The sequence below is a fragment of the Tupaia chinensis genome, unplaced genomic scaffold (genome assembly GCF_000334495.1).
Source record: "Tupaia chinensis unplaced genomic scaffold, TupChi_1.0 Scaffold145519_1, whole genome shotgun sequence".
NCBI lineage: Eukaryota > Metazoa > Chordata > Mammalia > Scandentia > Tupaiidae > Tupaia > Tupaia belangeri.
In genome coordinates, this window is record NW_006205376.1 from 4,406 (window position 1) to 21,421 (window position 17,016).

At 39.9% G+C, this 17,016-nt stretch overlaps 1 protein-coding gene across 3 annotated transcripts in view; it reads right to left on the minus strand.

Annotated features, from left to right (window-relative positions):
* SINHCAF (SIN3-HDAC complex associated factor) overlaps positions 1-17,016 on the minus strand; it is a 37,409-nt gene that overhangs the window by 2,932 nt on the left and 17,461 nt on the right. For 2 of the 3 annotated variants that reach the window (XM_014584057.2, XM_027768100.1), the window contains exons 3-6: positions 14,784-14,883; positions 11,480-11,572; positions 10,919-10,952; positions 3,768-3,918 (exon numbers count right to left, since the gene is read on the minus strand). In XM_014584057.2, the coding sequence (XP_014439543.1) occupies positions 3,768-3,918; positions 10,919-10,952; positions 11,480-11,572; positions 14,784-14,883 (378 nt within the window). Of the gene's footprint in view, positions 1-3,767; positions 3,919-10,918; positions 11,046-11,479; positions 11,573-14,783; positions 14,884-17,016 lie in introns of all 3 variants that reach the window. The other variant, XM_027768101.1, reaches the window with a different exon arrangement.

The window sequence follows — 17,016 nt, forward strand, 5'->3', positions numbered from 1 at the left end:
TAAATAAATAAATAAATAAATAAATAAATAAAGTTAAATAAAATAATTATTTCTTAAAAAAAAAAAAATCAATGAAGTAAGTTATATTAATTGATACTTTCACATTTAAACCAATCTTACATCCTTAGAATAAACTTAGTCTCGTCAGGATTTATTGTTTTGGTATCAAAGTTATGCTAGCCTTATAAAATACCTGGCACCTGTGTCCTCTTTGTCCACTGTCTGGAAGAGGCAGTGAAAGATTAGGATCATGTATTCCTAGAATGTTTGGTATAACTTAACTTGCTTATCAAGGCCTGCAATTACTTTGAGGGAATGTGTATGTGTGTACAGATTGATTGATTGATTGGAGAGATTTTTGCTATAGTGCATATGTGCTCACCAGAGAGACATAGAGAGACAGAAAGTGAAAAGTCACCCCACAAGGGGGATGGCCACACCACAGTTCCTTCTCCTCCATTCTTCGCTCGGGATTTTGGGCCTCAGCCTGAATTTCAAGCTGACAGGTCTAGGACTGGAACCACAGTTGATTACATGGGAGTCCAGCAACATAATAACCATTATGCCATCTGCTGGTTCCAAGGAAATATTTTTGATCACTGAATCAACTTATTTTGAGACTATTCAAGTTTTTAAAATTTTCATCAGACAGTTCCATTAAGCTGTCTTTTTCTAGTAATGTATCCCTTTGACCTACATATTCGAATTTATTTTATATCACCTTTCAAATTCTGCTTTATCTATATGTAAATCCCCTTGCTCTTTCCTAAAATGCTATGTGTACCATCTCTTTTTCTTTTTCTCTCTTTTTAAAAATTTTATTCATTGTCATTATCTTTATTTTATTTTTTTTAAGTTGATAAGAGAGAGAGAGAAGGAAAGTGAGAGAGCAAGCTGCCATGTCCTGGACTTGAACTGTGGTCAGCCTTGTGTGAGTCCAGCCACCTTAACCACCACACTACCTTTTGGGCCTCATATCATTTTCTTGATCCACTCAAAAACCAACTCTTAACTTTACTGATTCACTCCACTACATATTGCCCCTCTTTCCATTTCTACTCTTTTAGGATAGCCTTGCTTTCATTCGTTTTCATATTGGGTTTTATCAACCTTTAAGTTAGATACATTATCAATTAATTTCTTTAGTCTTTCTTTTTTTGAGAGGTTTTTGCTATAGGGCGCGTGCGCTCGCCAGAAAGACAGAAAGCGAGAAATCACCCCCCGGGGGGATGGCCATATCACAATCCCTTCTCCTCCATTCTCCTCTTGGGATCTTGGGCACGCACGCACACGCGCCCGGCATGAGTTTAAGCCACCGGGTCCGGGACTCAAACTGTGGTCGACTACATGGGAGACCAGCGACATAGCCATTATGCCAACTGCTGGTCCCTAGTCTTTCTGCATTAAAAAGCAATAAATTCTCCTCTATCTACTTTTCAGCTTTATGCCACATGTTTTGATTTGTGATGTTCTTCACTTACTGTTCAGTCATAAATTTTTTTTAAAGAATTATTTTATTCAACTTTATTTATTTGTTTACTTATTTTAAATTTGACCAGAGAGGGACAGAGTGAGGGGAGGGAGAGAAAGAGAGAGAAGTGAGAAAACAAGCCACCAGGTCCAGGACTCAAACCACGGTCAGCCATGTGCGAGTCCAGTGTGCCTACACACCAAGCCACCTGCCAGACCCTAGTTATATTTTGCGACTTTTATTTTCTTTTGGATTTTATGATTTCAAATATATGAGGGCTGGTTTTCTCTATTTTGTTTTGCTAGGTGTATTTTTATTATCCACATCTGATAAACTTCCTTTGATTATCTGATTTTTGTTCCTTTAATTGGAACCATTATTACTCATATGTATTATAATCACTAATTAATTTGGGACAGTTCTACCACCTCTGCTTTTCTATTTGCCCCATGTTTTCCATGCATCTTTACTGTTCACATTGACATCTCATGAAACGGCATTTTACTCTCATTCAAAATCCCTCCTCTTCCCTTCTTCTCTACAGGTGTCCCCCTCTTATTTTAGTTAATCAATATATTGGATTATCGGAAAAGTCATGATGCATTTTTGCACTGAAAAACATAAAAAAAAAGTCATGACTTCTCTGACAATCCAAAATTTATCCTCACAACATAAAGGACACTGGGCGCTTTGATTTCTATCACCTTCATTGCCTCAACTTACGTTACAGTTGTCATTTCATTTCTTTTTTTAAAGAGAGACTTTGCTACAGGGCACATGCACTTGCAGAGGGACAGAGACAGAAAGTGAGAAATCACCTCCCCAGGAAGGATGGCCATGTTACAATCCCTTCTCCTCCTTTCTACTCTCAGGATCTTGAACATGCGTGCATGTGCCTAGTGTGAGTTTGAGCTGCCAGGTCGAGGGCTCAAACCGCAGCTGACTACGTGGGAGCCCGGTGATGTAACCATTATGCCATTTGCTGGTCACTGGAATTCTTTTTTCACAAATAATTATTTATTTAATTTTATTGATGTATTATTATTATTCAATTTGACCAGAGATAGAGAGACAGAGCAATAAAGCAAGCTGCCAGGTCCAGGACTTGAACCACAGCTGACTATGTGGGAGTCCAATGCCTTAACCATCACACCACCTGCTGGCCCCGTGGTCCCTGTAATTCTTATTTGTATAACTACAACCAGTCATTTTAAATAGTCAATGTTTGTTTCTATTTACCTAAATATTTACTATTTTATTCACACATCTTTCTCCTTAGAATTTTAACCTGAAACCTCTTTCCTTCTGCTACAGAATTTTCTTCAGTGAGAGTAAGCTTGGTGGCAAACTCAGTATTTTTTTTTTCAGTCAAAATGTCTAATGTCCTTGGTTCATAAAGATATTTTTGTTACATACTAATTCTAGGTTAACAGCTAGTATTCCTTAGTTCACTGAAGATATTACTCTATTGCTTTCTAGCTTCTTTGTATTGTTTAAGAATAAAATATGTTATTTTTATTTTCTCATTGCTTACAGATCTATTTTGTCCCACATTCTACAGTATCCTAGGATAGGCTATGGGTAAAATTGTTTATTATCTTGCCTTCACGAATCTATAGCCTAGGAAATACTTAACCATTTCTCTTGGAAAATATCCTCCCTTTTCCTAGACTGTTATCTTTCTGGACCTTGAAGGTCACAAGCTCACTTAGCATTTGGCCTGACTATTCCATATTAATTTAATCTTCTATCAATTTATTTATTTATTTTTTTGAGAGGCTTTTTTGCTATAGGGCATGTGCACTCACCAAAAAGAGAGACAGAAAGCGAGAAATTACCCCCCAGGGGGGATAGCCATGCCGCAATCCCTTCTCTCAGGATCTTGGGCCTGCATGCACACGCACTTGGCGTGAGTTTGAACCACCAGGTCCAGGATTTGAACCACGATTGGCTACATGGGAGTCCAGCGACATAGCCATTACTCTAACTGCTGGTCCCATATCAATGTGTTTTTAAAGACTTCAAAGCACTTGTATGTTTTTTGGTGGGATAGTTAAAACACCTCATCTACTCCATTACAGGAAATTACGGTATCTTGTGATTTTTATTTTTAATCAATGTTAATAGGAAAAGAATACAAAATCCTATTTCCCTGCTCAATTTCTGCTAAACCCACCTCCAATCACGTGTGTTACCAAGCTGTTTGCCAAATGTCATTTAATTGCTAAGGAAGTAGGAAACCACTGCCTGTAATTAAGATGATTTGGTGGTTAGAAAGATATTTTGTTTCTTTTACCGTTTCCAGTATGTAAGGTCTAAGAAGGAGAAAACGGGAGTTCTGTTGGAGCCAGAAGCCATCTCTGTGTCTGAGCCGTCATCTGACTGGTGACTGTAACAAGGAGACTGTGCAGGGGAGGCACTTGAGGTGGTGCTATGAGCATCAGAATCTGCAATAAAGATTTAAAATAAAAAATCAATTCATTATATGAAATTACAAATAAACTTCTCCACAGACAGTTTGAAAGAGTTGACAAAAAGAAGGAAATGGGGGCTGGATGGTAGCAGTGGTAAAACGTGACTCTGTGCAAGGCAGGCACACATGGAAAGGTTCTAGAATTCTCCAAGACCTCCCTGAGTACAGTAGGCATGTGCAGTAGGGCTGGCTGAAGCTGGAGCCAGGTGGACTGCAAAGTCAAGTCCCTACTAGGGGCACTTTCTGTCTCACTGATGGAGAAATATACAAATAAAAAGCTTTGAAAAGAAAAGAAGGCTAGACTTATAGCCTCGTAGTTAAGGAAGCCGGATCCTATAGGGCCGGCCATCTTTTGAACATCACCCCCGATGCTTGAAAACACACCAGAGGGGTGTGTGTGTGTGTGTGTGTGTGCACATGTATGCGTATGCCCCAAATCATGACAGAATGAAGAAATGGAGGTAAGGGGATTGCAATGTGATCACATCCCATTGAGGGTGCTCTTACCCCTCCTCCTCTGATTAATATCTAGCAATAATTTTTAATTTAAATTTAAAAAGTAAAAATGAATTTATAATCTACTCACTACTGATATTTAAAGATATCTGTACACTAATGTATTAGGTTGTCAAAAAAGTCGACTCATTTTTGCACGGAAAAATACGTCATGACTTGGGACTGGCAGGTGTGTGGTGGTTAAGGTACTAAACTCCCATGTGGCCAACTGTGGTTCGAGTCTTGGACCTGGCGGCTTGTTTTCTCACTCTCCTTCACTCTCTTCCTGTCTTTCTCTGATAAGAATAAAACTAACTAAATAAAATTAAATAAATCTAAAAAAAAAATAGTAAGTCATGTGTTTCTGACAACCCAGTACTTTAAAAAGAAAATGGGGGGGAGGCGCAGGAGGTGGTGTGGCAGTTAAGACACTAGACTTCCACGTGCTGAATAACCACGGTTTGAGGCCCAGCCCTGGAAGTATGATATGTGCATATGTGCCCAAAGTACCAAGAGGAGAATGGAGAAGGGATTGTGGCATAGCTATCCCTCCTAGGGGGTTATTTCTCACTTTCCCTCTCTTTTGTCTTTGTCTGGAGAGTGCTGGCACCCTAGGACAAAAACCTAAAAAAATAACAGAGGAAAAGGAGGGGGCCAGCCCATCACGTGGTGGTTAAGGCAGCTGGATTACACATAGCTGACTGCACAGGTCAAGTCCTGAAGCCACTGGTGGGAGAAACACACCGGGAGCATGTGCATGTGTCCCCCAATCCCAAGAGGTAGGAGAGATGGAGAGAAAGAAATTTAGCGGTGACCATGCCCTCATGGAAGAGGGCTTTCCTCTACCTAACCTCCCCCCCCCCCCCCCCCCCCATGGAAGATGGCTTTCCTCCCCCTAACCTCCCCCCCCCCGCCCCCGGAGTACCTTCTGAAGTTAAAAACAAAAACAAAAACAAAAACCGATGAAGCCTTTCAGGACCAGCAGGTAACATACTGGTTAAGGTACTGGACTACCACATGGCCAGCAGTGGTTTGAGTCCTGGACCTGGAGGTTTGCTTTCTCACTTCCCTGGCCCCCCTCTCTCTCTGGGAAACTCCCCCACCCTCCATCTCTCTCTGGTGAGCTCATATGCCCTATGGGAAATTAAATTATTATATTAATTTTAAATGTTAAATAAATAATTCTTAAAAAAAAAAAAAAAAGAAAGAAAGAAAATGAGGATTTCCACTTCTGGAATAATAGAGTAGAAGTGTTTTTCCTACTCGTCTGCTCATACAACTAAAAACCCTGGACATCATGAATAAACCAAACCCTAAATTTGAAGATTACAATCTAGGTAGCTCTAGACCCAAACAAGGACCTGGTGGTGAGTTCCCAGTTTTTCTGGATTTTATTTCTTCTCAGAAATCCCAAACTTAGAGGTGAAGCAGCAGCAACCCAAAAATGCAAATGGGTGAAGACAATCAGAGGGGGAAAAAGCCTATTCTTTCTAGCCAAAGGACCAGGAAAAAGGTCTCCTAATCAAGACAGGTAAATTTTCTTAGACAGTAACCCCTGCTGTTCCAGTCACCACCACAGAAAAGGCTGCAGCTATCCACCACCCAGTCCCCATAGATCAAGTGGCATCTTGGTTTCCACCCTTTTGAGACAGTTAGGAAGCCCACAACTCCTCCACAGGTATGGTGTTAGAGAAAGCCTGGTAGAGTCAGGACTCTCCCTGTAGCTCACCAGAAACAAGGCCACCTTTGCCACGCAGGAACCTAAATTCAGCCCTACACCCAGTAGTAACAAGGAGGCCTCTCTCTCCCCTTCCAGCCTAAGATGACAATGGAGGCCGAGTGAGCGACCTGACTTTGAACACCATCTGGCAGTAGTGCCGTAGTGGCAGCATCTCTCTCACTCTCTTTTCCTGCTGGAGGGTTTCCAAATAAGCCAATCCAAACAGAAGGTTTAAATAAGGCCCAGAATCTCACAAGACAATCTGAAAACGTCCAGGTTTCAATCAAAAATCACATTGTACCAAGAACCAGGAAGATCTCCAGCTTAATGAAAAGGCACGTACAATGCCAACGCCAAGATGACAGAGATGTTAGAATTATCCGGACAAGATTTTAAAGCAGTTACAATAAAAATGCTTCAAAGGGCAGTTGTGAACAAGTTTGGAATAAACAAAAACACAGCCTTGGCAAAGAAACAGGAAGACTCCCAAGCAAGCAAATTAATAATTTCAAACTGAAAACTATAAATGAAATAAAAAGCTCAGTGGATGGACTCAACAGTGAACTAGAAGGAACAACAAATCTGAACACCACAAACTCACAGAGCCTGAGACCTACGGGATTGTGACAAAAAACCTACGTTCTTGTCATTGTAAACCCAGAGGGAGAGGAGATAAAAGGAGATGAAAATCAAATGTAATGGCTGAAAAACCATCAAATTTGGTGAGAATATCAACCTAACAGATTGAAAGAACTGAGCAAAGCCCAAACAAGATAAACCCAAAGAATCCATGCCAAGCCACACCATAATTAAACCTCTGAAAATTAAAAGAACAAAGGAAAATATCTTAAAGTAGGCAAAGAAAAATGACACTTTATAAAGGGAAAACAATAGTTCCAGATTTATTAAGTTGTTGGGAAAGTCTACGTTTTCCTACACCATGACTTCCCGACGACTCAATACAGAATAAAGACAATTCATTAGGTGCAGAGCTAAACCTGATGGGAGGTTTTTGCTCTCAGAAGACATCATATAAATTTACATGCCAGAAAATAAAATCTAGCTGTCAGTCACTGTGCTGTATATGATACACAATATCACAGCCCCAGGAATATCAGAAATAGGGGTGACACTGACCCCACCCCTACTGGTTAGGAGAGCCAGATCCCACATGGGGATTGAATCCCGGCCCAAGCAGCTTAAAAAACACTGCTGGTGTGTGTGTGTGTGTGTGTGTGTGTGTGTGTGTGTGTGTCTGCATGCACAAAACCTTAACATCGTGAGGCAGCCAGCGTGACAGTTAAGGTGGCTGGATCCCACATAACTGACTACACAGTTGGAGTACCAGACTCAGTGGCTTGAAAAACATGCTGGGCATGTATGTGCAGCCACCGAAAATCTTGAGAGAGCAGAGAAGAGACTGCAGTGGCCACACCCTTAGGGGGTGCTTTCTCTCTCTCTCTCTCTCTCTCTCTCCAGTGAGCACGTACACCTACAGCAAATTACAAACAAACAAAAATCATAACAGGATGGAGAAATGGAGAAGAGATTGTGGCATGATCACACCACCATAAATAGGTGGTTTCTCCCTCTCCCTCTTCTTTCTCTGGAGAGTGCAAGCACTCTGGCAATCTAATTAATCAATCAATCAATCAACAGAGGTTCAATCCAGAACACACCTTTTTTTTTAGAGAACTATTTATTTTACTTTATTTATTCATTCATTTTATTTTTATATTTTAAGAAAATTATATTATTTAATTTTTTATGTATTCATTCATTTATTTTCATTTGACCAGAGAAAGAGAGAGAGAGAGGGGGGGGAAGTGAGAAAGCAAGCCACCAGGTCCAGTACTCGAACCATGGTTGGACATGAGGGAGTATCTGGCGCCTTAACCACCACACCACCAGCTGGTTCTCCCCTCATTCATTTGTTTTAATTTTGGAGAGAGAGAGAAGCAAGCTCAAGATTCAAACTGTGGTCAAACCATGTGGGAGTCCAGTGCCTTTAATCACTTATTTTAATTTTGGAGAGAGAGAGAAAGCAAGCTCAGGACTCGAACTGTGGTCAAACCATGTGGGAGTCAAGTGCCTTTAATCACTACACCACCTGCTAGCCCCTCACATTTTTTTCTTAGAAGATTTTTTTTTGGCCATAAGGCGCATGTGCTCACCAGAGACAGAGAGAGACAGAGAAGAGAGATGAAAAGTGGGAAACACTGCCCCCCACCCCGCCCTCCCCCGGGAGAATGGTCATGCTGCACTCCCTTCTTCATACTCCTGGATTTCAGGCATACACACTATCCTAGGAAGTGCTTAGATCTTTGAACCATTTGAAATTTCAGTTATTTGATCATCCTCAAGTAATTTTAAGCTGGACATGTGTGTGCATGTATGCTCAAAGTCCCAAGAGGAGAATGGAAGCGGAGATGGCCTAGCCATCCCCCTCAGGGGTGATTTTTCTGTGTCTCTTTGTCTCTCCCTCTCTGTCTCACTCTGGCAAACACCCTTATGTCAAAAAAACAAAAATAAAAAACAAACAAAATAACATCTAGTGAGAATGGAAAGTAGCACTGAAACCTTGGGGCAGGGGTATGAGAGCTGGTTATGAAAGAATTCCACGGAGGCCCAGCTTAGTAGTGTGCAGCTAAGATACTCTGCTCCACAAACTGGGACTATATGGGAGGCCTGGATTCGATTCTTGGTCCAACCTAAGGCTGGACACAGCGGCATGGGCCTGTAATCCCAGCAATTCAGGAGGCTGAAGTGGGAGTATTGCAAACTTGAAGCTGGCCTGGACAACACAGCGAGACAGGATCAGAAAGAAATGGGTATGGTAGTGCATTCCTGTGGTCCCAGGAGCTGAGCAGAAGTGTCACAAATCAGCAAGCAAGACTCCCTCTTAAAAAAAATAAAATAAAATAATGGGTGTAATGGTTACACCACTGGACTCCCACGGTTCAAGTCCCACACCCAGTGACTTAAAACTCACACTAGGCATATGTATGTGTGTGCCCAAAATCCAGAAAGGAGAATGGAGGACAGGGGACTGAAGTGTGGCCATCCCCCCTGGGGGGTGATTTCTTGCTTTCTTGTCTCTGTCTCTCTCTCTCTTTCTGACAAGTGCATGTGCCATATAGCAAAAAAAAAATCTCCAAAATAATAATAATTTAAAAAATGATAATTCTTGAAAAAATAATAATAGTGATAAATAAAATTAAATAATTTTTAAGAAATCTGTGCTTCTTATCTAAACATCTAAAATAGAAATAACTGAGATAATTATGACGGTAAAATGTTTGGTGTATTTATCAAGATGCTCAAAAGATGCTCCTCTCTGCTCTACCTAGTCAATAAACTTTCTTCTTTTGTTTCATTATTCTAAAGCAAGCATGATAACCATTTGTCTTAATTGATAATATTTTGTCTAACAGGATGCTATAGATTAAAATATATATATATATAGCACTGCAGTACAAGTCCACGACCTCTATTCACAATTCTGAGAAAGTTCTGAAAATAGATTATTTCTAAATTATATGGCCACAAAATCTGACAAAACCTGAACTACGATTTTAAGTAGACAAACTACTGCTCCATTTATGCTACAGAGATACTAATGGTATGATTCGATATTGCTGCCTCAGATTCCCCAGAGGACGATACAAAACACCATACAGCAACATTTTAGGAGTATATTTCTCTTTAAAGCCTGAAATCTAGGGGTTGGTAGGTAGCGTGGTGGTTAAAGTGCTGAACTCCCACATGGCTGACTACGGTTCGAGTCCTAGGCCTGGTGGCTTGCTTTCTCACTTTCCCTTTCTCTCTCTCTCTGGTCAAATTAAAATCATCATCATCATCATCATCATCATTATAGTGGCAAATAAAGAAATAATTCTTTTATAAAAACCCGAAATCTAAATTCCAAAATATAGATGTGCCACCTCAGCACTTTCCCTTCCACTTCTGATTAGAGTACGTAAATCTGGTTATCAGTTGGATACCCTTGGCCACTCTATCAACCCATACAACACATCTCCCCTCAAACTTGAAACGCCTAAGGTTGGTTTAAAACTGAGTTAAGATTAAGATTCTAAAGTTACGGGGAACCAGCAGTTAGCATAATGGCTATGTCGCTGGACTCCCACGTAGTTGACTGCGGTTCGCGTCCCGGACCCAGTGGCTTAAAACTTACGTCAGGCGTGTGTGTGTGCGTGCCCAAGATCCCAAGAGGAGAATGGAGGAGAAGGGATTGCGGCGTGACCATCCCCCCTGGGGGGTGATTTCTTGCTTTCTGTCTCTATGTCTCTGTCTGGCGAGCGCACGCGCCCTATAGCAAAAAAAACCTCTCCAAAAAACCAAAAAAAGATTCTAAAGTTACTTCCTAAAATATCTGGACTTTGGGCTCAGACTCCCTACTTATTTACATACCCTTCAGCCTTTCTCCAGGTCTCAATTTCCTCATCCATAAAAATCAGGTATTTAAGATAGAAATGCACCTCTAGAAAATTAAGATGTCAATAGAGATCAGACTGGTCTGCATAATCTGAAGCGGACAGCTGGGCTAATTAGTGAAAGTACAGCAACATCAGTTGTAGCATGTCACAGAAATAAGATAACATCTCTATCAAATTAACACTGCATTCTAATTACATGTTAAAAAGCAAGAAGAGAAATATGATCCACACATACCACTCCTGGCAAAAGAAAAACACTGAGCAATTATTCTTAACTACTAATGTTCCAGTGGCAAACTTACTGTGGCGTTTAAATTCCTTCTGCAGTTTACTGATCTGGTTGCTTTTTATCCTGTTTCCAGATAGAGTTTTCACTTTCTTTGGTTTCAATGTAGTCTTTAGACTGGGTCCTGCCCTCGCATCTACCACCTGGAAGAAAACACTGAATATTTAATACCATTTTTAAAATGACACCGGTGTATCTCTTTGGTTCAGACCCACCCCTATTTAAGGGAGCCATACTAGTTTTCATACTCAAGTGTTTGAGCGGCTCCCTGTGCACTTTTAATCAACATAGGATATAAATAAATACTATTTATCTAGTAAGGCTTTCCTTTGAAGCAGATGGGCATTATTGGGAGTCTACTGAGGAAAAATGTAAATTGATTTATATACAGAGGGTAGTCATTACTAGACAGCCCAATCAGGCTGAAAAGCCTACCGACAACAAACATTTCTACAGACGTTTTACAGTTCACAACGTTTTCGTATATTTTTTATTTCACCTACACCACAAAGCAGTAAGACAGCCATATTTGTCATTCCAATTTTAGACTGACGAAAAACAAGAACAAGAGAAGGATCTGGTTGCTTTTTATCCTGTTTCCAGATAGAGTTTTCACTTTCTTTGGTTTCAATGTAGTCTTTAGACTGGGTCCTGCCCTCGCATCTACCACCTGGAAGAAAACACTGAATATTTAATACCATTTTTAAAATGACACCGGTGTATCTCTTTGGTTCAGACCCACCCCTATTTAAGGGAGCCATACTAGTTTTCATACTCAAGTGTTTGAGCGGCTCCCTGTGCACTTTTAATCAACATAGGATATAAATAAATACTATTTATCTAGTAAGGCTTTCCTTTGAAGCAGATGGGCATTATTGGGAGTCTACTGAGGAAAAATGTAAATTGATTTATATACAGAGGGTAGTCATTACTAGACAGCCCAATCAGGCTGAAAAGCCTACCGACAACAAACATTTCTACAGACGTTTTACAGTTCACAACGTTTTCGTATATTTTTTATTTCACCTACACCACAAAGCAGTGAGACAGCCATATTTGTCATTCCAATTTTAGACTGACGAAAAACAAGAACAAGAGAAGTTATGCATTGTGCCATATTTCACTAATAAATGAGTGAGGGTGGGTGGGAAGGGGAAGAGCAGAAGCCAAGGTCTCCAGACTTTTTTTTTTTAAATAATTTTATTTAGGGGCTGGCAGGCTGCATGATAGTGAAAGGCGCTGGACTCCCACATGGCCCACTGTGGTTCGCGTCCCGGACCTGGTAGCTTTCTTTCTCACTTCCTCTCTCTCATCAAACTGGAAAATAATAATAATAATAAATAAAGTTAAAATTTTAAAATAATAAATAAATAAGAATTTCATTTAACTTTATTTATTTTAACTAGACCATAGAGGGACAAAGTCTGGGGGCGGGAAATGAGAAAGAAAGCCATCAGGTCCGGGACTCGAACCATGGTCAGCCATGTGGGAAAATCCAGTACCCTTAACGACCACACAACCTGCCGGCCCTCCAGACTTACTTTTTATGCTCTTTTCACTATACACCTTAAACCAAGATCAGTTACAGGGTGGCAACAGCGTTGTCTTGAACTTTAGCCTGGCCACGGATCTAACCTACACAGTCCTATTTTTTATTATGTCCATTCACGTTTACCTACTATAATAATGTAATATTGTCACCAAAGGACAGTGTAAAGCTACTGTAGGAAAAAAGGTAAAGAAAAATGTCTGTCTACTTAAAAACAAATAGTTTGTACAAATTCTGTAAGTCTGAAAGCTAGAATTCAAAGAAATAAGAATTAACAGTGTTGTTCTGGTCATCAAAAGTAGTTTTTGAAAATTGAAGTGAGCTGGCCCTGCAGTGCAGCAGTTAAGCTTGTGTATAAAACGATCACAACACAGGGACCAGCAGATTAGTCGCTGGATTCCTACATAGTCAACTGTAGTTCAAGTCCTGGACTCAGGTACTTAAAATTCACGCTGAGCAAGTGTGCTTGTGTACTCAAACTCCCAAGAGGAGAATGGAGAAGGGATCGTGGCATGGCCATCCCCCCCAGGAGATGATTTCTCACTTTCTGTCTCTCAGGAGAGCGCATAAGCCCCATAGCAAAAATCTCTTTCTCTCTCAAAAAAATAAAATAAAGATGACACATGGTTCAAGCCCAACAGCTTGAAAAACATGCAAGGCACAGGTGCATGCCCAAAATCCTGACAGGATGGAGAAATGGAGGAAAGAGAATTATGGTGTGACCACACCCCACTGGGTGCACTCACACGCTCGCTCGTGCTCTATCTCTGTTGGGTGTACACATTTTCTGGCAAATTTTTTAAAAAAGAATTCTGGAGCCCGCAGGGGGTATTGGAGCTAAGGCGCTGGACTCCCACATAGCCACCTACAGTTCGAGTCCCGGACCTGGAGGCTCGCTTTCTCACTTTCTCTCTCTCTCATGTCCAATTCTAATAATATCAATAATAAATAATACTAAATAATTTTTTAAAAAAGAATACCAGTGACATCCGAAAGCAAATGTGTAGACATAACAACATCCATTTAATGTGTCAGTCTGATCTCAACTATTAGATTTTATTTATTTATTTATTTTGGGGGAGGTTTTTGCTATAGAGCATGTGTGCTCACCAGAAAGAGAGGGACAGAGAGACAGAAAGCGAGCAATCACCCTCCCCGGGGGGGGGGGGGGGGATGGCCACACCGCAATCCCTTCTCCTCCATTCTCCTCTTGGGATCTTGGGCATGCACGCACACGTCCCCAGCATGAGTTTAAGCCACCGGGTCCAGGACCGGAACCGCAGTCAACTACATAGGAGTTCAGCGACATAGACATTATACTAACTACTGGTCCCTCAACTATTAGATTTAAACAGAAAATGATAGTTTGCATCTAATTAGGTAGTTATTAAGTGTTCTACTTGACTCTCATCCACTTCTCATGATAGTTTTTGATACAGCTATTTCCTTTGTACTTCATAAATAAATGTAACTGTCCAAAGTCCACAACTAGTAAGTGGTAAAAGAAAAGCAAGATTCAATTTCAGGCCTGAGGGCCCAGAGGTGGCGTGGTTAAGGTGCTGGATTCCCACATGGCTGACCATGGCTCAAGTCCTGAACCTGGTGGCTTCCTTTCTCACTTTCTCTTTTCCTCTCTCTGGCCAAATTAAAGAAAATAATGATAGTGAATAAAATTAAATATAAATAAAGAATTAAGGTTTTATGTATTATTTTTATTATTAATAAATGATTTGAAAACAAAAGCAAATTCAGGCCTGATTCTAAAACCTGTGTGCTTATTATTAATACCAACCTAGTTCAAAGAAACACATTATCCTAGGAGGTGAAGAAGAGATCCATGCTTACTGAACTCTGAGAATGATTGGATTAAGCCTAAAAATGCATGAATATTCACCCTAAGTCTCCAAAAGGGGGATTCTGGATCCAGCCTTGGAGAACTGTCACACCAGGCTACTCTATTCAAATGGTGGCAAAATGTTAAGCAATGTATCTGGGCATCAGCCAGTGTATTGTATTTTTTTTTTTTAAGTATTTTATTCTTTTCAAATGTTTCTACCCTGGGGACATAAATACTTCCTAAATTAGATGAAAATTAATGTTACTTAAATATGTCAGAGATATTGGGGCCAGCAGGTGGTGTGGTAGTTAAGGCACTGGACACTCCCAACATGGCTGACCACAGTTTGATTCCTGTACCTGGTGGCTTTCTTTTCCACTCTCCCTCTCTCTCCGTGTGTCTCCCTCTGATCAAATTAAAATAAATGAATGAATCGATAAAATTTAAATATACATAATCAGAGATATCATTTAGAAAGAAGAAAAGTAAACTGACGTGATTCCAGTTTTTTTTTGATCCTGCTGGCAACTTCTTCCATCTTTTCACAAGCAGGACACAGGCATTGCAGATGTCTCCTGAACGGGTTTCATGCAACCTGACAAGAAAACAGTCAAACCTTTATCCATCTCCTTTACCTTCAAGAATTCCTTTCCGGGAGAAGGAATATGCACTTCAGGTTTACAGATGCAATGTCTAATTATCCTGGGTGACCCAGCTACATTGTTTCTGTAGTGTATTTCAGAAATGTAATTAACTTCTAAATGCAAGGAACCAATGCTCTGCACTATAATGTGATCATTTAAAAATTAAAAAAAAAAATAAAGATTTAAAAATTAAGTTAACAGTAAAACTTAAAGACTTAGAAGAGATCTTGGTCACCGAGGTTTTAAACAAAGTTAATTAATCCTTGAAGAATGTAGGTCTTTCATAAACAAATGCCACCCTTGAAGAAAAACAATGTGCTGCGATACTCTAGTTTCACAACAAAAAATAGCACCAAAGCACTGTAATTTTTACAAAGCAATTCTATTTGCAAAAGGAGAAAATATATGACTTGTCGAGCTATTTTTAAAATTTTATCTGATGTCTTTTCATTTACTTCATTTTTTCTAAACTGTAAATATGTATTAAAAATACTGACTTTACATATAACATACAAAATGGAAAGTGAAGACATGAAGACAAAAATGTGACTGGCCTTCTACAGGTCAGTGGTTAAGGGAGACAGACATCACATGGCTGACCATGGTTCAAATAATGTCCCCAGCAACACGCCAAGGCTGTGCACATGCTCACAATCCTGACTGGAGGGAGGAATGGAGGAAAGGGGATTCTGGCATGACCAGATCCCATTAGGGGCTGCTTTCTCTCTCTGGCAAGCAAATGTGCCCTCTGGCAATTAAAAAAAAAAAGAGAGAGAGAAAAATGTCATTTAAAAAGGGATGGCCAATAGATTCTTTCTGACAACTTGCAAAGTGAAGTCCAAGATTTACAATAGATGATCAACAAGCATCTTGATAAGAAAAATCAAACAGTAAAGTTAATTCCTAACATGGAAATGGTTCAACATTTTATTTTACCCAAATATTTGTGGGAAAGTAAATTCCATTTTTATTAAGCAGAAGTTTATTGTCAAAAGATAAATGAGGGCTGGCATAGTGGTGAAGGTGCTGGACTCCCACATGGGAAAGTGCAGTTCAAATCCAGGACCTGGTAATTTGCTTTCTCAGTTTACCTCTCTCACTGTTATGACTAATAGTAAATTTTAAAATAATAATAAATATAATTAAATAAACAATTCATAAAAATCAAGATAAAATTTGAGATATACACTAAATTATTATTAACTATAATTACACAACATACTATTAGGTTGTTGGGAAAGTCATGATGTATTTTTCTGTTTTTTTTTTTTTGAATTATTTATTTAATTTGTATTTATTTATTCATTTTTAACTTGACCAAAGAGAGAGAGAGTGAGGGAAAGTGAGAGAGCAAGCCACCAAGTCCAGCACATGAAACAAGATTAACCATGTCAGAGTCCAGCGCTCTTAACCACCACATCACTTTCCAGTCCCTTTCCGAAGCCAAAACGCACCATGACTTTGCCAATGAGGCAATAGAAAACAGTAGAAATTGTTCCTCTTATATATCTGTAATTTTATATTCACTAACGAACAAATCTTTATTTCGAACGGGGTGGTCCAGCGATTGGCATGGTGGTTAAGGCAGCTGGATGGCCACAAGCTGATTGTGCAATTTGAGTTCCAGACATGGCAGCTTGAAGGCACATTCACGTGTGTGCCCAAAGTCCCAAAAGGAGAATGGAAGATGGGGACTGTGGTGTGGTCATCTGCCTGGGGAGTGATTTTCACTTTTCTTCTCTCTGCCTCTCTCTAGCAAGCACAGGAGCCCAAATATTGGATAACTAGTATTATAAGAGAGAATAAGGACAATTTTTTAAAAATCTACCTGAGTATCCTGAAGTAAATGACAAAAAAAGAGTTCGTCAAGCTACAACTATAAGAGGCTTCACAATTAATCTGGTAGCTCCTCATAACCTGGTAAAAGCAGGCTGCCAGTCATATTTGATTCATCTTACGACCTGGTGCCTTACACAGCCTAGATTAGAATCAAAGTGGTTTTCATTATTAGCACACAGTACTCCAATCACTTTGCTTGGAAATACATCCATACACTACAATTTTTTTCACTCCAAGAATGGAAC